Source organism: Pseudopipra pipra, chromosome 11 (assembly GCF_036250125.1).
Source record: "Pseudopipra pipra isolate bDixPip1 chromosome 11, bDixPip1.hap1, whole genome shotgun sequence".
Lineage (NCBI taxonomy): Eukaryota > Metazoa > Chordata > Aves > Passeriformes > Pipridae > Pseudopipra > Pseudopipra pipra.
In genome coordinates, this window is record NC_087559.1 from 20865052 (window position 1) to 20890248 (window position 25197).

Consider the following 25197-nt stretch of genomic DNA (forward strand, 5'->3'; position numbering starts at 1 on the left):
CTCTTACATTTCCACAAGTTTGGGAGCAGGCCCTTTCTCCCACACTCAAATATCCCCAAGGGCCAAATGCAATCCTTAGCTAAGCAGCAGGAGCAGATTCCCAACCACCACAGCTCACAGTCCATGTGATACCTTCAGAGAAACTGTGAGGCTTTTCAAAACATTACATCACTTCCTACCACGTCAGCCCACCCCATAAGGTCACCAAACCTCTTCCAAGAGGTGATGCAACAATGAAGATTTGTGCCTGCTCCAGGAAAGAGTCCAGCCCTTGATCTGGCTTTGATTTTGTTAAAGATAATGGTTTACACTTTCTTTGGTGAAAGCCCAATTAACACACGAAATAAGTCTAGACTGCCTTTCTATAAAATGTGGTTTCAGTTGGAGATGGATTAGTCCTTCCAGGGCATCACTGCAGCACAACCCTACAGCAGAGCTCATTTATCCTTAGGTGCCTGTAAAGTAGCAGACTGCAAGGAAACAAGGTGACACTGCAGAAATCTGGAGCAGCAGGCTGCCCATCTACTCCAGCAAAAGCTGAACGTCGATCAAGGTTAGGCCTTAACTTTAGAACTCAGAGAAGTTGCTGCACTAGTAGGAACTATAAAAATTTTTTTCTATAAAATTAGCATAAAAATAAAGCACAAGATCTAACATCCTTGTTCCCACACAAGAAAGATTACTTGTTAAATATGAACACAATCCACTTGTGCAACCAATGTTTAATTGCAGGTTTCTAAGAGGTCGACCAAGAGTTTAAGCCGGCGCCAAGGGAACTGCTCCCTGGCTCAGCAGCCAGCCTCAAGAAATTAGTTTTAACCTCTCTGTCACCTCCTCTGCCCCAACCCAGCATTTGCAATTAGAGAACTGAGAAGATGATTGTTTTAACTGGGAGCAAGTTTGAGCATATAGGGCTGAGAAGACACAGCTTCCACTCACTCTTTAATTATTGGTAACCAAAGGGCCACCCACACACACCGAGCAGGGACAAAAGTCTCCTTCCATTCTCTTCATGCAAGGGTTTGCTTCCTAGCCAAGGGCCTTTTATCTGTGTGGCTGACAGTGAGCATGAAATCCTCCAGTGACACTCAAGTAAATGTTTTCCTTTTTCTTTTTTTTTTTTAATACAATAGCTAACAGGATTAGCACCTCATTGCATGAGGGATTCTCCTGACTAACAACAACACTTGCCTGCTGCGTGGGCACACCCACTCCGGAAAAAAACGTAAGGAAGTAACTTGCATCCTGCAAAACATATTTAATGTAAAGCTCATTACCCTGCTTGTCGACCAGCACAGTGGCTTCCTCTGGTGTGGCAACCACAGAGGCTTTAATGAACAAACCCTGCTCTAGGAGGAGTCACAAATACGGCTGCGTAAACACAGCCCAACACATGTAAACACCTGTGTGTTGTTTGGACCAGAATGAACCAAGACATGAGGCACTTTGGGGGGAAATAAAATAAATTTTAAAAAATCTCAGACTAATTAATTAAAAAACCTAAGCAGAGTTTTAATCACTGAAGGAGACAGAACAGTGAGGAATCGCTTCCTGCGTATGTCAGTCACCTGTGAGCTTGGCTGCTCATGTGCCTTGTACACAAAGAGCTTTACAAAAACCAAACTTCTTAGTCAGCCTTTCTGGTCTTAGTGGTCTTCAGTCATTCTGAGACACAGCTGCATAAGGCATATCATCGAAAGTACCATCAGTACTTATTTCTGCACTGCTAAAGTAGACTTTTTCTTGTTATCTAATTGCCCTTCCATTATGAACTCCTTACACCTGAATAGCAAATGTACTTTCCCCTTAGAGCCCAAGCAAAGGTCCAGAGAGCTTCATCCAGCTACACCTGAGCAATCTTTCTTTTGTGTCCAGCTAATACAGTATTTACAATAAACTCCAGAGGGGTCTCTCAATTCCATTTCAGGTGTTCTGCTTGCAGCCTACACCCAGGCTTCACACTGAACTACAGCATGGCCCCTCACCATCACCTGTTATGGCTGTGTATTGCCTAAAAAAAATAAGCATTAGACATTGTAGGGCCTCTATTTTAAGGTTTGAGTTAAAAAGCAAGAGGGACAAAATCCAGCCTTCTCCTTGTAATCCAATTTCTACAGACTGTAGGGAGCAAGTGCAGGGAGCTGCAACAGCCACATGGGCAAGTCACTGGTGTGCCCCAGTTAATCTGGAGCACACAGCTCAACCCATGCTTGCACCAGTTAATCTGGAGCACACAGCTCAACCCATGCTTGCACCAGTTAATCTGGAGCACACAGCTCAACCCATGCTTGCACCAGTTAATCTGGAGCACACAGCTCAACCCATGCTTGCACCAGTTAATCTGGAGCACACAGCTCAACCCATGCTTGATGTGGCCACCAAGGTGCTGCCCATCCCCTCAGCTGTCTGGCTGCCAGCAGTGTGAGTGTCAGAAAAACTGCAAGGGCAGGATTCTACCGCCGCTTAAAAAAGGGAAAACAAATGCATTTCCATCTGCTCAACTCTATGAGACGCTTTCTGGAGGAAAGGGGAGGGTTAGGGAAGAGAGAATTACAAAACACAGGAAGAAAGAAGCCCTGGTGCATGACTTGAATGCTGGCAAACAGGAAGTGAAGGCCCCACCAGGACCAGGAGGAAGTCCCCAGATTATGACAGCACAACCAGCTATTTTTACACAGCCCTGTCAGGATTGCAGCAGTCACTATTTTGACAAGCATTCTGCTCCAAAATAAGCAGAGAAATAACAGGCATTGTCCTTGCTTGCCAAAATGGACAGCACAGCAGACAGACCTGCACACCACCACACACGTGCTGAGGGTGCTGCAGATCCTGGGATGTGTTACTGCTCTGGGGCCATTCCAGGGGTCCTAAATCACCACTTCTCATGACACCATCAGCTGCAAAGCAAGTGCCTCTTCTCTCCAAACATTCAAAACTTCTCATACTTCTCATGATTTAAGTTGCATTCAAATACTTCTCATACTTCTCGTGATTAAAGTTTGGTTTTGTTTTCCAGCTTATGAGCAAAGCCAGTCTCCAAAGCCCAGACCTGATGGTACCATGGGCTTCTTTAGCACCTCTTATGTAGATTCTTTTAGGTGCTATATTGTTTTAATAATTAAAGAATGTTAGCAATTATTATCATCAGAAAGATTCCTGCTTGCTTTTTATGCTCCTGGGCCATTCTTGAACTGGATAGAAAGTAAATTCTTACTCTATACTATAAATTAAAAAAAAAAATTTCTTATATCAGCTATACATGCATTTACTTCCATTTTATAGATCTGTGACCACTGTATTTCCAACTACCTGAGAAGTCATAATCAGGTACTCACCCACCTTATATCCAGACCTCTGACTTCATCACAGACTCCACTCAAATCAAAAATATGTCCACATTTGGCACCAAGCAACAAGGAGAAGCTGATTTTCTGTTATCACTCAGGCAACCACAAACAATCCAACCTTCCAGCACTGGGCTTTGCTCATTAATATTGAGGAAACATTCAATTACGACAAACAAATGCAATTCTGTAGAACTTTAAAGAATTGTTTAGGAACACCATGATACTTTGACACAAGCCCCTTCATATTTGCTGGCTCAAAAGTGCAACTTTAGAACAAAATTTTTCCTGTTCCCACTATCTGCCCTAAATTTTACACCAAGGGCTCAAGTTCTTCTTTCATTTACAGGAATGTAAGTGGAAGATAGTCAAGATTTTGACTGATAAACACAAGTACAGAAAATAGACCATATCAGAAGAGACACCTAAGCCATCACATGTGCTACAGTTAGATTCTGTTTGTGTCAAAGAAAAAAACAATTAGTACATTTGAAATCTTTCCCAGATGTGCAAGTATGGCACCCTGATGGGGATTTCTTTACACTTTTTTCTACCATTGCTGCTTTTAGTAAAACAACTCAAACACAACAAAAAAACCCCCTCACTCAATACAGATACTAATTTTTTTCCCCATGGTCAGTGCTAAAGAAAAAAAAAAATTCAAAACAAAGTCTTCATTCTTCAGCTCTTAATGATTTTAATAAGCATCACGTGTTGTTCAGAATTACAGAAGATTCCAGGCAGTGACTGCAAAGGTCCTGCTGCTATGAATTACAGATCCCCATTAAGAGCACTGATCCTTTAGTGCTTGCCCCTCTTGCACTGTGCCAAGGCCCTTGTGTTTAAAGGTCAAGAAGCATTCCCTAAATTAGAACTCTCCGAACAACCAAAACCACGTTGCTTTATAGAATCTTGCAGCCCCTTTGGCCAATTCATGTTTCTTCAGTCAGATCTATATTTAACCCAGAGCCTTATGAATTTCCAGTTTATCCATTACCCCAGGTGCAGAGCTCTCCCCACAAGGCTTTAGTCTAACTCACACACAAAAACTGCCATTGTTAACAGGAGAGAATCTCCACCAGCACAGAGCTACTGCAAAAGCCAAGCTGGAGCAATGGGAAGTCACCAGCTGCAGGCAATGTCCAGCCTGGGACAGGAGGTTGTTGGAATAAGGTTATTGGAAAGACAAATAGGTCAGGGTAAGAAGACTACAGGTGAACAGCTGAGGAAGCTGCAGGCTGGAATGCAAACCAGACCAAACCCATGCAGCCAGGTGCAGGGTGCACTACAGAGGAAAAGAGCTCATCAGCAGTACTAAACTTCTCGTTATGAAATGCAGCTACACCAGGAATAATCTTGTGTAACAGCCATCAGCTGGCAATCAAAGCACCACACCCCTCAACATCAGTCTTAACCCCCATTAAGCAGAAAAATGGTGGCAGACAAGTGAGCATGGAAACAAGGAGAAGGTGAATTAAAAATCAGCACACTCATAGTAATTCCATGACAAAGGCTGATTTCAGAGCTGCTCTTCTCTGTGTTTATGAAGGAGGACATGTCTTCCTGGAGTTCAGCCCCATAAATACAAAGAGCAAGTAAGAGAAGTGACTTCTGCCACTTCAGCTGATCTGTGTGCAAACTGTATAAATACCATAATTAAAACTGATGAGAAAAAAAAATCAGATGCCATTTCTCAAAAATGGCCAATTTCTTAGTGAAATACGAGTTAGAATGTGTCCTCATGAGCTGCATGGCAAAATTAATTCATTTAGATACTTCCCCCTTCCACTGAGAGATGCCAGTGGAAATAAAATTCATCTTCTCAACGGCTTTCCAAGTTCCTTTTATTTATTTATTTATTTTTAAATAAAAGACAGACCAGTCAGCATGGTCCATGCATTGAAATTTTGAGTCCCAGAGTTTAGTCAGCACACGTTTATACAGAGGGAAGTCCACTTGATAACACCACACACTGCAGATTTGCTCTCAGGCAAGGAAAGGCCAAATCATACCTGTAATTATAGAACACCAGGTCAGAAGGGACCTCAAAGGATCATCTGGTTCAAGCACAGTCTAGACAAGGTTGTCCAGCACCCTGTCCAGCCAAATTTGGGAAACCCACAGCCAACACTGGGGAATCCATCACTTCCCTGGGGAGATTATTACAATGGCTGATTGTTCTCGTTGTGAACAATTTTCCCTTGTGCCCAATCCCAGAATTACTGTCAGGTCCAAGCAAACTGCTGAAGAACAGGATAAGGACTGAATGCTAAAACTGCCTTTATAACAAGTGAGGCTTGGTCTAAGCTGCTCTACCTGAGAGCAACTACAGCACTAAGAAAATTAAAGCCTGGTATGTATTTCAAGATTTTAAAAAAGAGCTATGTAAAATCCAGACTTTTTTTCATACAGAAGCTTCTCAGATTTAAGCTTTGCCCAGGGGAAGAAGTGAATGAGTCTCATCACTGGGAAGACAGAGCTGCTGAGTGCAATAGGAGACCTCACCTCAGCAAGGCCCAGTGTGCAAGACCAGGATAGACTCGGGAATTCTCCAAGTTGGATGTAATCTCAGAAACCCAAAGGTGGCTTATGAACACCAGCTTCTGAAAACTTTCACAGGAGCTATCCATTAAAAATAAAAATAAAAAAAAATTCACACCGAACCCCCAAAATGGGCCTTCAGAAAACACACAAACAAACCCTCCAGTGTTCTGTAGCCTGTCCTTGCCAGCAATGCAGCAGCAAGCAAGCAACAGAAAACTGCCTTCAGACTGCATAGCAGTCATACACAACCACTGGCTACTGAAAAGAGAGCAGAGTTAGTTAAAAAAATGACTGAATGATAACAGGACAAGAGCCTGATTGTTTTTGGAAACGGCAAAGGGTGGGGTTTTTTTTGTTCATTAAAAGACTGTGAAGAGAAGTCATATTGATTTTTAAGTGATTGGCTGAACTGTAAAGCACGTCATCAGAGAAGGAAACCATTACAAAAACTAAATCTTGAAAGTTAAAAGGTGCAGCGAAACTTGCAGGATTCAACACAGAAAAGATAGAATTACCAAACTCTTCAGGGAATTGCTTAGCAGACATTTAATGCACGCAGAGTAGTTAACTCCAGTTAGAAATTAACAAAAATACAGATCATTACAATGAGTTCCAGAAGAGTCTCTTGAAAAACCTCTGTCTTGGGAGTCCAAGGCCAAGATCTGAAACCTGAAATGATGACAGTGCTGATTCAGAGGAGCCAAAGAAGAGCAAGGAAGATGTTCAAACAGCATGATGGACTCACACACAGTGACAAACCACCACAAACATTACAAAGCAAAGGACTGGCTCAAGCTCTAGCAATCTGTTCAAGATTGTCAAAGACAAGAACCTGAATGATCTGCATTGTTATTTTATTCCACAGCCCCAGACACTCAGAATTAAAAGGCAGCAAATCAAGTCCATGACTTTTGGAGACTTTGAAAACCGATCACAGTTAGAGCTCCTAAAACAACTGGTGGAATACACCTCTCCAAAGCTAAGCCAAAACATAAATAAATCTTGTATTTCATTAAATAATTAATTTCCAACTAATATGATTGAGACTTTGTATGTATATCTAAAGTATTGCTCAAAAATAAAAAGGAAGTATTTTTCTTCCTCTGAATGGATCTGCTTTTATTTTCTTGTGCTCACAAGTTCATCACACCCCTGATTTCAGCAGGGCAGGAGACTGCAGCAAAGCAGAGCTGAGCAGCAGGAAGCAGGAGGAATGTTTACATTCCTTAGAAGTGCTTTCACTGACTTCCAGACCCACTGAAAAGAAACAAATGCCATTATCATCTTTAAAAAAATACGTACAGAAAAACTCCATGTGGGTTTTGGACACGTGAGGGAACGTGACTTTCAAACTGCTGCAAGGATTCATTCAAAAGCCACTTGTCACCAGCACAGCTGCTCAGCCAGCTCTTCTGTTTTGCCTCCATTTGTGTTTTCCAAGACAGGGAATGTTTGTTACAGACTTGTACCATCAGACTATTCAGAAGCCATCTAGTCCTTGGAGACAGATCAAGAAGGCCCAAACCAGGTCTGAGTTCTGTAGGAATGCTACAGATGTTGCTGTGTCAGATCCTAAGTGAACAGGATGGGGAAAAAGTCTTACATAATAATAGAATATTTTATATAACAGTATATTTCAGATCCTACTGCTGGAATTATCCCACCAAAATTCCCCAAATTATTCCCCCTCCAAGGAACTTGTGTTACAACATGGAATCAAAACAAGCTTCTGAATATTTTTCACTGATGAGCTGGGCACAAACTAGTGTCCCCATTCCTGCCCCTTCCCTCTATACTACTTGACTGCATTTTCTCACTTAAGAACCTTTTAAAAAACAAATCCACATATTTATAAGCAAATAAACTTTTTGACTGCATCTTGCTCTATGGACACAGTAATTCCCCTAAGGAGAGGCATAAAAGCCTAGTGTTAACAAGGGGCTTCAAAGGAAGTCCCCCCCACCCCCAAGGGTGAAGTTTGTTACATATCATGTTTATTAATCTAGATAATCAATTCCAAGAGAGGTGAAAAGTTAAGCCCCTCCTCGTTGATTTATGTTGTGACAGTAGCCTGACGTCAAACAACAATTATTTAAACTCCAGTGTCATGCACACAGTCACCTGGATTAAAACAAACCAAGCCATGCTGCCAGGACTGATGGCTCCAACACAGCCCTTGCACAGCACACATGGCCACAGGCAAAGCCATCTCCCCCACCACAGCAGCCAGGAGAAGGACTTCGGCAAGGGAAAACCTTCTGGTGTTAAAAACTTCTAGAGTTAATTACCAAGGAAGTGGTAATTAACTCTACTTCTCCATAGGGGACTTCAGAGCAGGATCTACAGAGGCAGACCAATGAAAAAGTGTGAGTCCTCTCCACAGACAAACCATCCAGACCATTGTTGTACGGGTCGCTTGGACAGTGGCCCGAACAATAAGCTGTTTTTAGAAAACCAGGGATTCATCCTCTTATGTGGCATGAGGGAGGGATTTAGCCTTAATTTAGCACCATTTAGAAAAGATTACCCTTTAATTGCAATAGGAGTTGGCAGACACTGGCAGCAGTGAAAAGCCTTTATCCTGCAAAGCTTCCAGGCGGTCAGTGACAGCTCCCAGGGCAGCAGCACAGAGCCAGCCCTTGCTGGCCCCAGCTGGCTGCTCCAGGCCACTGGACCACGGGGCCACCCGGCAGCTGCGGAGACAAACCCCTCATTCACGGGCACGAGGATCAGGGAGGGCGTGTGGGGCTGCCACAGGGCACCAGAGGAGAGGAGCCGCAGCCTTCACAAGGACTCAGCTGCCAGTACCAGCCAGGGCTGGTTTGGGCAGAGATCTGGCATCAGGGAGATGCCCACTTCCTTCCTTTGGGGATCAATCTTTGGCTAGGTCAGCAGAGGCACAGCTCCCGTTCTCAGGTGGCAGAGAGGTGTTATGCAGTACTTCAGAGCTCTGCTGAAGCAGAGTGCAGAGTTGCTAAATCCCTGCCAAGACCCAGTAGCTCATCGCCACCCAGTCTCATTGCCACCCGGTCACCTGTTAAAAATGTCATCTAATTTGGAGCAAACTCAAATGCTCTCCCAGATTGGGGTCCAGGAAAATGTCATCCTTGTTCAAACAGATTTTGCTGCAGCAGTAACACCTGTGCTATGTCTGTGCTGGGATAATCCCAGTTTAGGCTGGCATAGGACATCCCAGATCCTACTGCAGTTTAACTCAACCCAGCTTTATTTTTAAAAGTTCAAAGAAAAGTAATGATTTCTGTGCACAGATAAGGCCTTAAGCCAAGGTTTAACACTCTTCCCCTCCATGTCTTACCCATGCCTGGCATGGCCTTAGGCCTGAAAGATGAAGCCACTGCCCAGCTACTGAGCCATCTGAACTTACTGGGAACCAGGGAGGGAAGAGATAATTCTCCAGCAAGGAGGCTGGGAGCTGGAGAAGAAAGCTGTCAGAAAAGGACTGATTAGATGAGAAGCCATGAGAAGGAACAGTGTCAAGGGAGGAGGCAAATCTTGGAAGGAGAAGGCAAAGAGCATGTGTCAAAGGGAAAAGAAGACACTCAAGACACAGCAGAGGGGAACAGTGGAAGGAGGGAGATCAGAAACTGCAGTGGGGTTCAGCAGGAAACTGAGGAAGAGGAACAAAACCAAGTGCAGGAGGAAGTAGGAGTGAGAAGAAGAGGCATGAGCCTGTAGCTGCTCGACCATTTCAGATATGAATGGGCAGCCAACCATCTAGTATCCCCTTTGTGCCCTAACTGCTTGCAGCCCCTTGGCCTAAGGCTGAAATTTGTCTCCCATCTGGTGTCCAAGGTAAAGATCACAAAGCACGGCCTCCCATAGAGCTGTGTAAGAGTCCTTAAAATTAATCACATATTAACCAAACTTAGCTAACCAGCAACTGTCAGAGACACGAGTCTACTCAGGACATTATTTCAGCCTAAGACTTTACAGGACAGAGAAACCATCCTGGCAGGGGCAAGGAACAGCGCTGGTTTAACCTTAACAGCATGTGAGAACTCCCCTCCATGTCTAGTTTTCACACAGGGAAGCAGAAGGTCTTGATCCTCTTTCAGCTGCAGCAAAAGCTACAGAAGAGAAAGTGGAAGGGCAGACTTCAGGTTCAGCAAGGAAGCACACACTTGTTTGAAATACTGTGGGTTGGTGGAGAACAAAACCCAACCAGTAATTGCGTCATTTGCTCAGGGCATTCTTTCCTAAATGTTTAAGTCCTGTTCAAGTAACCTTGCACTGCACTCAAAAATGCCTTGGAAGGATATTATTAGATACCCTTGAACAGTATTACACCTCTTTGTGTTCATTGCCACTGCTGCCCTTGCTGCTCATTCTCAAACATCTTTACAGGACTAATGTCTAAAGCACAGTTAATTCAAAATCAAATTATGATCCCAGCACAGAACTGAGAGTCCCATCTTGCACTCAGTGACACACTGAAGCAGACAAGTTTTATTTTTTAAGACTACAAGGAAGAATTCTCTGTCTTTCCAGGAGCCCACTGCACATTCAGAGCTGGAATTTGAGCAAGTTGGTTTGTTGCATTACAAATGGACACTGTTCTCAGGCACATGAAGGCCACAAAGTTAAAGAAAAATGGAGAGGAAGAGGAACTCCAGCCATCCCCACAGATATTATCCAAATTCCTCAAACATAACTTTTCCATTATTACAGCAGTTTTCTGCACTCCAAGAAGAAAAAGGAAGAGAAATACAAAGTCTAACATACATAGAGAAATACATAGTCTAAATACACTAACTACACTCTGCTGCAACACCAGTTCCAAAGGCAGCATTAAGATAGATCTTAAAACACAAGAAGAAGAGTTAAACAATCCAAGAGTTAAACAATCTGAGTCTGAGCACTGGAGAGCATTCATGTGCAGGTAGACACCAGGTACTCGTCTGTTCTTGATAGCTCTTTTAGAAGTAAAATCTAGCTTTTAGAGCCTCCTTGAACCAAGGCAATGGAACAAAACTCAGATGTGCCTGAACTCCACATCTCGTGGAAGCTCTGTTTCCCCACTGAAGATTAAGGTCACATTCTTCATACAAAGCCTAATGTTATGTGCAGTAGGACAAAGCTAACACATGACCAGCACAGCATGGTACTGGGCAGCAAATGGAGCCCAGGGCAAGGAAATGCTTCCATCAAATTAATCACTTTCTGTGGAGATGACCTTGCCACAGAGAACAGTGATGATAAGACAGGAAAATACATTCCTTGTAAAGCACACACAGAAATATAGTGTCAACCTGAATGCTATTTCAGGCCTATTGTGAGCAAGCACAGGACAGGCCTGTTGTGCAAAAAAGGGCAAACACAGCCACAGTGATGGTGGACACCATAAATGTTCTTTGAGGCCAGTTCTCAAAATTCCCAGAGCCAAGAACCTTAAAAGTGAACAGATGCCTCACAGGGGCTTTGCCAGCCCCAGAAGCCTCCCTGGATGAGGCAGATTCAGAGACATTCCCCAGCTGCAGTTCCTCACCCTGAGGAGCATGAAAGGAATGAATGCCTTACTATGCTCCACAAAACCCCCTGACAATAGGGAGGTCAAAGGGAACATCAGACCAATTTTAACATTAACAAGCTTTGTGTCATGTTAAAAGGGTCCATTTGCTTCAGTCCCAATAACTCATTTATATTTTAGGGCACTTGGCCACACAGGCTAGATTAGAACAACCAGCTACAAACCAGTGGAGTAGCTATTATTATATATATGCATCTCCACATATATATATGTGAATATATGCCTATATATCCACACAGCTACAATTCTCTGCAGATACCAGCAGCTCTCTCTCACTGCATTCCTTACTGTATTCCTATTGTTTGGTTTCTACCTGTTTTCCAAGTGAAATGAGTAGGCATTTCTCTTCCTTGTATCCTTCCACAGAGAGGAACACAAACAGTTCTAGCTACAGTTTCCCTCCAGTTCACTACTGTGCTTTCCTTCACTGAGAACCCAGGAGGACAGGAAAGCATAATGGCTCACTTGAGTGAAAATTAATCCTGGAATACAGGATTTTTCCCATCCCAGAAGTTAAAGGTAACCACAATTCCTTCACACTGTTCTAGGAGTTCTATTAGCAGTTCACAAGGACAGAGGGTAGAATGATGCAGAACACATGCAGGGATGAGAGGAGGGCTTCAAAACTCCTGAATGTGGGGGTGATTAGTAGGATCACTGCAAAAGCCCACATGTAGGAATAAAACTATAATGCCCATGAAATGCCTGACACTGACAAGAGACAACTCTTCCCTGCATTCCTTTCCTAAGATGTAATGCTGCAAGTGTCACAGGAGTCAGCATTCCTTCAGCCCTCCTGAAATCCAGATAAACAACTAACATATCTCACATGCTCCACTTGCTAAAATCTAGATTCAGCTACTCAACCCTTCAGTGAGTATTCACTGACTATATATAGCTGAGGGGTGAGCCACAAAAACCAGTTCCAACTTCAGAACTGCATCCTAAACTGTGGAGCATCTTATGAAATACAGTGTGCAAAAAACATACACATGGAAGGAGCAGAATTGTTGAGACTGGTGACTGGAAGGGAGCTCTGGAGACCACCCACCCCAACCTGTCACCAACAGCAACCTGCTCAGGACATTGTCCAGTTGGGATCTGAATGTCTCCAAAGATATTCTTTGGCCTATGGGCAAAGAATAGAAAATGAGAAAGTAAGTTCAACATGGCACAATGTGTTTGTGGTTATTTATGTATGTGCTATGGCTCACTCTCTAGTTTTTATGGACTGTTCTGTAGCAACACAAATAACACTTCAGCTGGAGCTAAACAACTCCACAGCTGGATTTGTTCCAAGTCACTCCAATGTGCTCTTAAAATATTTCTATGATTACTGAATGATCTTAGAACAAGACTTCATTGTAACCAGTGGGGGTGGAGGGAAATGTTTTAAAACAACCCTATTCCCCAAACACTGCTCTAATTTAGCCAGTTCAGTGCAAGTGGTCTCATTTCCCAGAGATTAGTTTGGGTATTTTAGCCTCAGCCCACCTTTAAATTGGACTCAATTAGTAGAGAACATAGGTTGCAGTCATAAGAAAGAAAAAAAAAGAAAAAAGTATTAATTCCCTCTAAAAGAAGAAAATTGCAAAAATAGCTGCCTTATAGTTTGCATTTTGTGTCTGAAATGCAGCCCCTGACAGAGCTGCAGGTGGAAGCCAGCAGAGGTTACACTCAGACCCTCAAACTGCACCCAAGAGCCAGAAGACAGAAGATACACAAACCCCAAGCTGTTAACAGGCAGATCTGGTGTAAGACCACCATCAGCTGGAGTTTAGTGATTAGCATTTAGAGAAAGTATTCAGAGTATTTAGTCACAAGAGCAGCCCTGTTGCCTGGACATTACTTGTCCTCGGGCAGAACAACATTCTTTCCTGCTAATTATGCTTTAGACAAAGTATCCCGGGCCAAAACTTATAATTTACTTTTAAAGCCAATTGTGCATATACTTCTACACCTGGCATTGCTATAACATTAATATAGAAATTATCATGTAATGTTTATTATATAAATAAACTCATGCAAGACAAAACCTGGCATACATGCACAACTGAAAGCAATTCCATATGGTAATTGCTAACATTTTAAGAATGACAGGCTGGTAACAGGTCAGGAATGTTAAATTTCAAATAAAACTCCTAATATTTTTTTACTTTTTAAATTTTTTTTTTTACAGAAGTGTTCGCTTCTGAAAACCTTTCGGAAAAACCCCTTCATGAATAGAAAAAGGAGAGACTTTATAAAGGTTATGGCAAGTCTCCTGCTCTCCAACTGCAGCAATTTCACAATCAGCAGTAGTCCCAAAACAACCCCAAAGCCCCAAGGGTTTACAGAGGAGCATCCAGCCGAAGGCAGGAAGGAGGCTGGAGTCTGATGGCTGAGGAATTAAGCAACTCCAGTTTCACCTTGCACTGGGCAGTGGGGAACTCAGACACACCTACCTGCTATACTCCAAAGTTCTCAACCCTGTCTGGCTTAGGTTACCCCCCAGGTCTCAGAGATTCCCTTTCAAATCCGTGAAGACTGTGGCTCTCAAGTGCACAATACATGTAGGGTTACAGGCAGAGGAGGCCCAGAGAAAAAAGCATCCTCTGAGAAAAAAAAAACCTACCAAAAAAAAAAAGATTTGTTGTCTTTTCCATGTGTTCCTTCCCTTTTATCTTCTGAGCACAAAGCAATTTTAAGACCAAACAGAATCCCCCAAAAATACATATTAAATTAGGAGACTGAATTTGGTTTCTGTAATCAGAAGGGATCTGAACAAAAGGGCTAAACCTCCATGTAATGGCAAGCAGGGAATGACAAGGAGCCAAAAAAAGAGGCACCTCTACAACTACCCAGTGCACTTTTGGGAAATATGCCTCCAGAAATCCTTCCACAGATCCAATGAAATTCTCCAAGAAAGGTTATTTGGGAAGCAGACACATCAACCCCTTCAAAAGTTTAGAAGGGCAAGGGGGTAGGGAGGCTGGGGGAGATGGGTGGGGAGTGAGACAGCAAAAGGTCTCAGGAATGCTGCAACATCCTCCCCTCATCCCTTCCCACTGCTCAGCTGCCAGCTGCCAAGGTCTACATAAGAGAATGACCTCTCATTATAAAGAAGTGAATGACCAGAAGCATCTTTCAAAATCCATTCTTAAGAAGAGCAGCAGATTAAAGATGTTTTCTTCCTGTGTTTAGCTATCATATGCAAAAAAGAGACTCGAGCTTCTTCAGTCTTCTCATCATGCAAGAATTCACCAGACATATATGTAGGTACACATGAATAAGAATACAAGTAGCTGCCTCCTGTTGCAAGACATTCCACATGTGTTTATGCTTTATTAACTTCAAGTGAAATACAGAATTCTGCATTGTGTTCACTGTGTGCCATGGGGAAATCTGTGTTCACAATTAGGTTTGATGTGCTCAAAGAGATTTCTGAATGTGGTTCACCAAGGTCACATTAAAGCAGGCAAGTCCATCCATTCAGTATTTAATTGCCTGTACTGTAGCACAATTGGGAGAGACAGCACTGACTCATGGACTGTATTTAAGGAAGTTTCATCAAGAATTGCTTAAGTACATTAAACTTTACATGCCAATAGGTTTTTGGAATTTCAGGATGTATTTCCTTTCACCACAAGAGTAACAAGAATTAGAAATTCATACCCTAAACAGGATTGAAGAAGGAATGCATGTTAATTTAAGATTAAAGTCCAGTAGCAAAACATAAAATCTAAAATCCCTTTCCTTCAAGTTATTTTCTCACAAATTGAACTAGAGAAACATCCTTAATAGCCTTACTGACACAGTAAGGAAATTTGTGATGCTGTAAACTAAGGACACAAGACAACAGTTTTAAAAGTTTGCTGTTTCAAAAACCAAATGAGCTCTTCCAATTCCATGACAGTTTTGGCCATTTCCAAAAGGAGAGAGTTCAACACACTTCCACTGGCTTAAGTTTATTTAAAACAGCTGTGCTCACAAAACTGACATTCCCATTTTCTGCCCACAAAACATTCTCAACTCAGTTAAAATAAAGGAGGGAGAAAAACAAGACAAGAATCTGGTGCTGCTACTGCAGATCAAAATCCAAGTGTTTATGAGGGTGTCTCGCTGAACTTCCTACCCAGGCTGCAGCACCTGCTCTCCTACCAAACCCTGGGGCACAGCTCCAAGGAAATGCTGGCACATCATTTCCCTGCTGATGGGGAAGAAAGTCTTTGCAGTTCTGGTCATTACTTTTCAGGATCCAGCTGCATTCCCATCAGATCTCCCAGCTTGTAAGCAGTTAAAGCACAGTACAGACTGTGCTTTTTTGCTGGTTTTAGAAAAGCTGCACCAGAGGCTCTCTGAACACACAAACCTTAACTCACATAAACCCCAAGGCAGCTGCAGAACTATGGGCTTGGTTTGGGGGTGCAGTTGTTTCTACCAGGGGCTTAGGAGCACAAACATCTGTACCAGGGGAGATGCTTAGTTAATGCTTCACATGTCCAGATACAAAACTGTCCCATGAGTATCAGAGGTCTTAAATTATTCGGCGTTCAAAATGCAACTACTGGAGTCATGGAATTCCTCCTCTACAGGATAAGAGAAAGGGAAAATGCAGGGGCAGTTCAGGTACTTTCTAGCCTCTCTGGGCACACATAAGAAACAAGTCACCTGAACTTTCAACTCCTCCTTCCTCTATCCTCACTTCAAAAAAAACTCGAGGGGGTAATTTTTTTGTTTTTAAAGGCACAATCCCTGATATCTTCGCATTTAAGACTGGCAACACTGTCAAATAAGCAGTGCCCAAAGCCAAGATTTTGGCAATGAAAACCTGTATTTGAGGCTACAGGGGCAGATGTCTCACATTTGTCTCCCCTGAACAGATCTGCTGCACAAATAAGAGCACAGATCCCATGCAAGCCCAGCATACGGCACAAAATTATTTAAGTCCCTCTCACTTCAATTAGTTTCTCTGGCAAGACCTTCATAACCCACCTATGAAGCAAAGTCATACTGGGTCTCTGTTCCCACTGAATTCCCAGAGGATCTTGTCACAACTGAATAATCAGATGGTAGAGGGATCTTACTCGTGACTGTACAGAAAATCAGCAAACTTTGTATTTAAGTAAAATTCTTAATAAAGATACACAATGAAGGAAATGCACCCCTTGTAATGATTGAAATTGCAATCTACTGTACTGTACTCCTTCTCCTTCCCATCAGGAAAGGAACACCTCCCCAAACACAAAAGGAGTGTCTAGTAAACCTGCCATGGTAAGGGGATTTTTTAACTTAAAAGTGTTCTGCTTGTCAGGCACTGGAAGTTAACTAATTTCCACTGTTTAAATGCAGATTTCACATAGCTATACAGTTTGCCACAGAACCCACTTTCACTTCAGCCTTACCTGCTGTGCACACATAAGACAGATTTTTAAAACATGACAGGATCTCATTCATCTCCAAAACCAACCAGCCATTCAAATTTAAAAGCACCCATCCATATTGTTATGAAAGACCACAAAGCCAGCCAACAAAAGCTAGAGCAGCTGGATTGATTTAAGATCACAAAGTTTATCATTCCACTAGAACAGGGAGAAAAGAAAATCAGCATATTTTTCTGGAGGACAAGGCCAGCACAAAGACTCCTTAAGGGTACTCAGAGAGTGCACAAAGGTTTGCATTTTCTTACTCGTTTTGTCACACTAAATATGTTGCTGTATTCCCAATGCAAATCCTTCTTTATAATCCTCTGCCTACCACCACTGCTAAGAGATGTAGGAGAATATCCCAACACTGCTGAGAGACAGAGTGAAAACCATTACCAAGTGTGTAAACTGGACTTCTGGAGTGAGAAATGTCAGAGATGGAGGCCACAAAAGCTTGAAGAAAAAAAGAACCACATGGAACAATAGATATTTACTGAAAGGAAAATAACATCTCGTTATAGGTCAAGCCTTGTCATTAGTGGCATTACAGGTATTAAATTATGGATATTTATACAAAATTCAAAAGGGACAGAAGACAGTTTGAGTTGGAAATAAACAGATCAATCCCTGTTCTCCACTTGAAATCATTTATGTGAGAAATGATTATTTATGTGAATCTCAGTTATAACAGGTGAGAATATTTGATTTTAACCAATTCTTGGTTAAAACCAAACACTTTTTGAAAGCATCACCAAAAGGGAGCCGAGTGGAATTGCTTTGCACAGCTGCTGAACACAGTGAACCAAGACACAAGTCAGACAGAAGCTTTTGCTCACATGGATACAAGTCTCACAAAGCTACTGGATTAAACTATGCCAAAGAAAAATTTCAATCAGGACCACTGCTGGATGATTTCTGCTAAGTCAGAGACCAAAATTTATTTAGGGAAGTATGTTTTGGCAAAACAGCCTTTCTTCTTTTCATAGCATGTACCAAAGCTGAGGGCACATGCTACAGGACACTGCTTTTTTCTGTTCATTGCCTCTTGGGGACAGTCACACTCATCCAACAATAGCCAATTTCTATTTCAAAGGCCAAATGCCCCTTCCAAATGACATCAGAGAAAAACACTATATAATTATATACTGACTGCTTGAAAACACATTCTTTCCCTTTCCTTCCTGACATCACACTGTCAAAAAGTTTCATCCCCAGCTTCTGGCAGAGGTGTTGTTTCAGGGGATCCTTGTATCTTTTCTTCGGGGCTCCTCTTACAACAGAATAAACCCCAAACAAATATCCTCCTTGATTATCAGGAAACACAAAGGATTCTGACCTTGCTAAGAGACTAAAATCAGATGTAACAAACTCTTTGTGCACAGGAAGCAATGAGACTTGTTTGGTTTGGGCAGGTCAGACACCAGTGATGGCATTAGGTCAATACACATCTCTGCCTTGGAACCAGAGCCAAAATACAGGTTCAGTTCTGTCCAGCACTGACAGATTGGACATGCAGAGGGATTTCCTAATGAACTTACCAAATACTGTCTCCCTGTCTGCAGCACAGCACTCTGCACCACACTGGGAGCTTGCCAAGTTCCACACTGCACGTTGGCAGCAACTGAGGGGTGAGAAGATTAAAGGACACCAAGAAGTGCAGCCTCCTGCAGAGCCCAGGCCATCCAGCACAGCTCAGCACCCCACCAGACACACCACTCGCTTCAGTGAGAGCTGCACAAGTCCTCACATGGCACAGCAGCTTCCCAAACATGGCCACAGGACTGCAGGGAATCCCTGTCCATCCCCACACTGAGCTTCAGCTATGCTGGGGCCAAACATTCCCAGTCAGACCCATGCCCAGGCACATGTCCAGAGCCAAGCCAGTCCTGGGAAAACACCATGTGGGTCCCTGCTTGCCCAGAGCTCCAGTGGCAAATCCATCTGTTTTTGGGCAAGATGGACCACAGTTTTTAGCAGACTCTTCAGGTAAGTCCCATCTACCCACTCCAAAGAGGGGTAAGCCTGGAGTGTAAAGGCAGACTCCACTGCCTGGTGGAAATTCCAGTCAGAGCAGGGAAAACAGCTGAGAAGAAGAGGAGGAAAGTAGGAGGTGGAAAGAAGAAAGACAAGAGCTGGAAGAAGGGGGAACTAAGCAAAAAAGCCAGAGTCTGCAGCTATTACACTTAAAATTCAGCTCTTCTCTGAAATGGAGGCTCCTCCATTCATTTGCATGGCAAAGTTGATTTATGTCACTTCCCTCTGCTGAGGTTTTGCAGATCATATTTCAAACCCACATTATATTCCTCTGTTGCTGGGTTACCAGATCTGAACAAACAATTCTCTGCAGTCTGCCAAAAGCAGAGAAAGCAAGCAAACGAATGCCTGGAGGATGCACCACCCTCTGGAAATCATCTTATGGCCCCACGCTGCTACAGATTAGTCACAAGCTTACACAGCAGAGACTGAAAGAGGAAATGGTGAATCCATTAACTCTGAGGGCAGCACAGAGACCTGAGAACTGCTATTCCCACCTGCCTGCCCCCTCCCAGGGAAACGGGGCAATTTTCCAAATCATTAGAATTTTCTTGAAGATCAGAAGAAATATAGCCCTAAATTCAAAGGGATAAATTGGGTATTACCCCTGAAACCACCAAGCGCTTCCCCACAAATGCTGAAACAACAACCAAGAATCAGGATTTGTAAGGAGCAAACCACAACAGCCCATGTGACAGAACACCAGGGGCTGTGGGTTTGAGACTTTCAGGCAGGATGGGGGGCTGCACACACCTCCCCTTAGGGCTGTGGGAACACACAGCTGTCCCCCACTGTGCTCAGCACCAAGAGCAGCTTAAGATGCTCCTCATCACCCCTTTGGTGCTGCTTTAACGTGCCCTTGGTGAGCTGGTACCTGCACAACCATGTGCAGTGACCCAAACTGGGGAAGTGACCTAATTCAAAGGCAAAAACAAAAGGAAGAAAAATAATAAAGCAGATCTGGCTCAGTTCCACAGTGTAGTTTAACTGTATCCCCTCCATGGGACAGGAAACACCCAGTGCTGCCACACATCCGGGGGAAAAACAGGTAGCAAATTGCACTACTGTTTCCAAACTTCGGTTTCGTGAAACCTTGAGTTTATTCTAATGTAGAAAATTAGAAACAAATTATCTAATGTCTGCTGGAGGGTCAGGGCCAGCCCTTTGTTCTGGCCCAAGGCACCAAAAGCGAAACACGATGTTTCTACAGCAGCTTAAGGGGAAACCACTTCTCCAGAAATATGTTTCTAAACAAAAAAAATAAAAAATTAATTCCACCTGGCAGTCTTTGCTATTCACCCAAATATTTATGGATGTCCCATTACATAAGGTATAGTGAACTTTATCACAGAAAGCCCAAGAAGAACATTCAGCAGTTTCATTAAGTAATCGGAAATCGTCACTTCAAGAATATTATTTCTTATTTTTAAGAAAGGGAGTTCAAGGAACACTGGTAAAAAAAATTAAGCCAGTAACATGAAGCCTTACAAGTTACTATTTCCAGTACAGCAGGAAAAATTGGAATGTTTAATTTTTCAGGCTTTACTTTTTTGCAAAAGAAGGATATGTGAGAAAAGCAGCTTTTCCAAAACACAGCACTAAGTGTCTCTAACACTGCGAATATCAGATTAAACTTACAGGTGCCTCTATTCTTCATGTAAACCAACTATGATGTATCAAAATATAAGAAGTTTATTTCACACAGGAATAATTTGCTCATCCCACCTATAGTTTTCAATCTGATTTGACACTAGAGACAGCAGTTGTGTTCTCTTCTAACATTTAAGTCTGGCAGGTGTTGGAGTCCATTAAATCTCCAAGACAGGTTCACAGAAGTATAACCATTTTCTGTTAGTATGTGCAAAACTGGTATCAGTTCCCTAACACCAATTTGCAGTTGCACTTTTCTTATTCTAGATTTACATAGGTATAACCAGAATTAAACTTCTCCCCATATGGTCTATTTAAAGAAACATTTCCTTTATTTTATGCATTAAACCCTTTGATTTTAACTATGCTGCAAGGTTAGAAGTAACCTCAAATGTCATTAAGGCCCTTCTCTTTCAGCAGGAATCAATATTACAGCTGAATATTTATTAGGAGGCTGCAGAGGCATAGCTGAGGCCTTAGAGGTATTGCTACTGAACATCATTATTTACCATGATTAAACAGAAAGCCTTAGTCAATCCAGCACTGAACTATGAGCACAGAGGGTCTAATCCCAGTCTGTCACTGGCTTGTTAGGTAACTTTAGCTTAGCCATTTTAGCAGAGTGTTATCTGAATGTTTCTTTCAAAGACAGCTCCCAGGTTTACCCAGGAATCACCCACAGAGATGTCATGGCATGGCATAAAGTCAGTGCATGATCCTTAAAGGTGAAAAACAGAATTGAGAGCCACTGTTGGCCTAAAAAGAAATAAAGAGCCCAGTGCAGATCATTGCCAGTGTTCTTGTAAGCTTGTTCCTCTCTTAAAAACCACATACAAACCATATATATCACAATGTGATGCACTGACACGTGCTTTTAGACTTTAAAACCAGACACAGTCTACTTGTGAACCTTTACATTATTACAGAAATAATCAGTCCCAATGCCTATGTTTTCCTAGGGATTTAAACACAATTCTACCACCACCAACACAACATTACCAAGCAATCAGAAAGGAGCTTTGAACAGCAGCCAGTTTCACAGCTGAGCTAGTAGTTGGTCCTAAATCTGACTGACACCTCGAAGCAACTCCAAAGTACCGAGCAAAGCAAATAACCCCTTTTTCAAGCAAACCTTCCATGCTACATTCCCCCACAAATCATCAGGGAAATTATATGTATACAATGTGATGTGTAGTATTTCACTACAAAAAAAGCCAGTAGCTTATTTCTCTGAACTAGGGAAAACATTTATCATCATCTTCAACGAAGTATGAAATCAGTTCCCTTTTACAAAAGCAAGGGTGGTACTGAAGATGGGGAGACAGTTTGTATTTAAATTTTGTTCTCTCAAATGAAAATGATAGAAGAAACGCAGCCCAAATTACCATAAAAGATATGAGATCAAGTCAGCACACATACAAGTAAAAGTAATAACTTGGGGAAGACTCAATCCCAGTTAAAAACTGGTTGGTGTGGAGCCTCCATGCCAGGACAGGACAGCTCTCCATTTTCACCAGGACAACTTGGATTGCAAACAATGGGTGTACACAGATGTCTTGGTACAGCTCTGAGGATTTTTTTGCTCTCAAAGGGATACAACAGTGTATCTGCCACACTCAGGGATGGGGGGCAGGGAGGAGAACCTGGCCAGAAAGACCTGATGACTGTAGCAGAGAAGCCTGTACTTTCAACAAACTGTGCTACAGAGTTCCCATGCTCAGAGCCCATTTACCTGCGGTATGAACAGGGCTATGACATGAGGGTGCTTCATAAGATGAAACAAAATAAAGCATATCCAAATCTACAACACCCAGCAGGACAGGAAACTGCTGCGTGCCTGCCCTGCACCCTGCCCTGCACGGCCTCGTGCTGCCGACGCCTCGCAACGTAGAGGAACAAAATAAGATCCCTAGAGACTAAAAGGGCTGTATTTTCAAAGGCTGCACGAAGTCACAGTTAAGAAGCAAGAGGTGGAAAGCACTCCTGCTCTAGGCTGACATGCCACCATCAATCCCCTGCATTCCCCAAGAACAGGTGACCCAGGGGAGAGGCCCTTGTGGTTGGAGCTTGCCCTGTGGTAGGTCTGGTGTGCAGCACTCCCCCAGCCGTGCTGGGGGAAAACAACCAGTTGCATAAACAGCAAAGATGATAAACTCTCCCTCTGAGAGCACGCTTCGTGCATCTGCTAAAGGTTTTACAAGATCAGATTCCCCCCCAGCATCACGAGAGAGCTAGAGGAGCAGTGCTCCTTCCCTGTGTGGGATAACTAACAGCCTTCAAGCTGTTCCCAGAACTGTTTGCCTCCCAGGTTTTGATTTAATTACAATGGGACATGCACACACAAAGCAAATCCTTCGGTGTGTTAAAAGCAAAAAGGAGTGAATCATTGCTGATCCTGCCATTTTTTTCCTTTCTTTTTTTTTTTTTTTTAATCTCTTTCACAAGCTTCTCAAGTGGTGCAGCCCTGAAAGGGTGAAAAGACGTTATCACCAAGCCTTTTTCCACCTGAGAGCCAACACACATAATGCCCAAACATACACAGCATAATCCAGTGACTAAAGCACCACCTGTGACTGAGGCAACCTGGCTCCAACTGCCTTGCTGACTGAGGTTGGGGCAGCCCCTTCACCTCTCCATGCCATGCTTCCCATCCCACCCACCTAATGAGTTTACTGACTTTTTGTTCCCTTGAGCTCAACTCTATAGCTCTTACCTTCTTTTCAAGACTGCCACTGCCCTTGGCTTCCACACCTCTACTCCTGTTATGCTGCTGTAACCCTGCTACCTCAAGTGGCTTTAGGAACAGCAGCACAATCAGTTCAGCTCCCATATTTAGCTAACAAGTTTATAGCCATGTAATTCAAAGTTGTTAACCTCTTTGCTTATGCTGGCTTAACATAACAAAAGCAAAATAAAGCTTTATTTACAAAACGAAAAGACACGCAGGAGGCAGGAAGGGAGAGCGTTCACAGATTCAACTGAATTTGTACCAGTCCATTCCAAGTATTTACTTGCCCTTTGAAACAGCGTATTTTGATTTTACTTGAAATCCATTTCCAGCTGAATGAGTTAAAGTAAAGCCCCACTGGATACGGTTTGCTCGGGTCAAATAAATCCATGAAGGCTGCAATCAAGGCAAGGCCTAAATCAGCTGAAAAGCAGCCCAGGGTTTTCCCGCACAGCAAATCACCCGGACCAACCAAGGCTATAGGCAGTCAGACAACTTCCCAAGGGACACGGTAGGGAGTGGATTGGCAGGGGATCAGCTCACAAGGACAGCAAACCACCAGTCTGTGTACTGTGACTCTTCCCACGTTCTACACGAGAAAAATTTTATGTGCCAATGGACCAATGCGGCGTTTCTCCTGACAAACCTTACTCCACTGTACAGATTAGATCTGGATTTTCCTTTATAAAAAAATAAAATGATAATAAAAAAAAATACGCCAACGACACGGAACTGCACCAAACCGAACATTATGCGAACTAAAGCCCGCTGGTTTATTTTCGCAGTGGTCCCCAGCTGAGGAAGTGATTTAACAGCGACACAAGATTCCTCCCTCCACACAAAAGCAGGGGCATGAGAGCACTACCACCTCCCCCTGGTCCCGGCCCCGGCCCGGCTCCTCGGCCTGACACAGCCACCAGAGCCCGAGGCCGGACGGGAAGAGAAAGAAAAGCGCTCAGTCCCCTCCCTCGCACATCCCCGGCACAGCGGCGGGGCTCGAGGCAGAAGGGCCTTTCCTTCTCCCCAGCCCATCCCTTCCCTGTCCCGGCCGGCCCGCAGCCCGGCGCTGTCACCGTGGGGCAGCGCTCACACGCCGTGCCCGCACAAGGCCCGGGCTCCCGGCCGTCCCCCCGCACCCCCGGGCCCCGAGCCGGCCCCGCCGCCGCCGCCTCACCTCCTTGAGCTGCTCCATCTCGGTGCGGATGGTCTCGTACTCCAGCTCCAGCTCCTCGTACTGCTGCTTCAGCTGCTGCTTCTCCTCCAGCACGGCGAGCCCGTACTCCGCCGCCTGGATCTTCTCCCGGGTGGTCTCGCCCAGCTCCTGGAAGAGCCGCTTGATCTCGCTCCGCAGCCACTCGGGCTCCGACTCCATCACCAGCCGGGAATACTCCTCCTCCTCCATGGCCAGCGACATGTCGGCGGCGGGGGGGGCCGGTGGGCGAAGGGGCGAAGGCGCAGCCCGGCTGCCCGCTCCCTAACAGCGGCGGGGGCCGCGGGCGGCCACGGCAGGGCCCGCTGGGGCCGCCATCGACGGGCCGGGCGGGCGCTGCTCCCGCCGCGGATCCTCCCGGTTCCTCCCGCCGCGAGCGCCGAGCGCAGTGAAATCATTCAAAAGGCACGGCCGGGCCGGCGCCGCACGGCCCGCTGGGAAAGGAAGTCCCCGCCCGCCGCCCCAGCGCGCGCCGCGCCGCCCGCCGGGCCACGTCGGACTACAACTCCCGGCGTGCATCGCGCGGGGCGGTGGCGGCGGGCGGAGGCGGGGAGGAGAGCGGCCCCTGGCGGGAGGAGCGGGCAGCGCAGCGCGGGGAGCGAAGGCAGCGGGGAGCGGGAACGAGGGACACGGCGGGACCCCCGGGGTACCCAAACCGGGCACACACACCGGGGACACACCCCCGGGGTACCCAAACCGGGCACACACACCGGGGACACACCCCCGGGGTACCC

General features: G+C 44.3%; 1 protein-coding gene across 6 annotated transcripts in view; it reads right to left on the reverse strand.

Moving 5' to 3' along the window:
* BICD2 (BICD cargo adaptor 2) overlaps positions 1 to 24846 on the reverse strand; it is an 87483-nt gene extending 62637 nt beyond the window's left edge. For all 6 annotated transcript variants that reach the window (XR_010433587.1, XM_064668132.1, XM_064668133.1 and 3 more), the window contains exon 1: positions 24428 to 24846. Coding sequence is in view for 5 of the 6 variants with exons in the window: in XM_064668132.1 (XP_064524202.1) it covers positions 24428 to 24667 (240 nt within the window). In the remaining variant the exon portion in view is untranslated. The remainder of the gene's footprint in view (positions 1 to 24427) is intronic.
* Between the last annotated feature and the right edge of the window lie 351 nt (positions 24847 to 25197).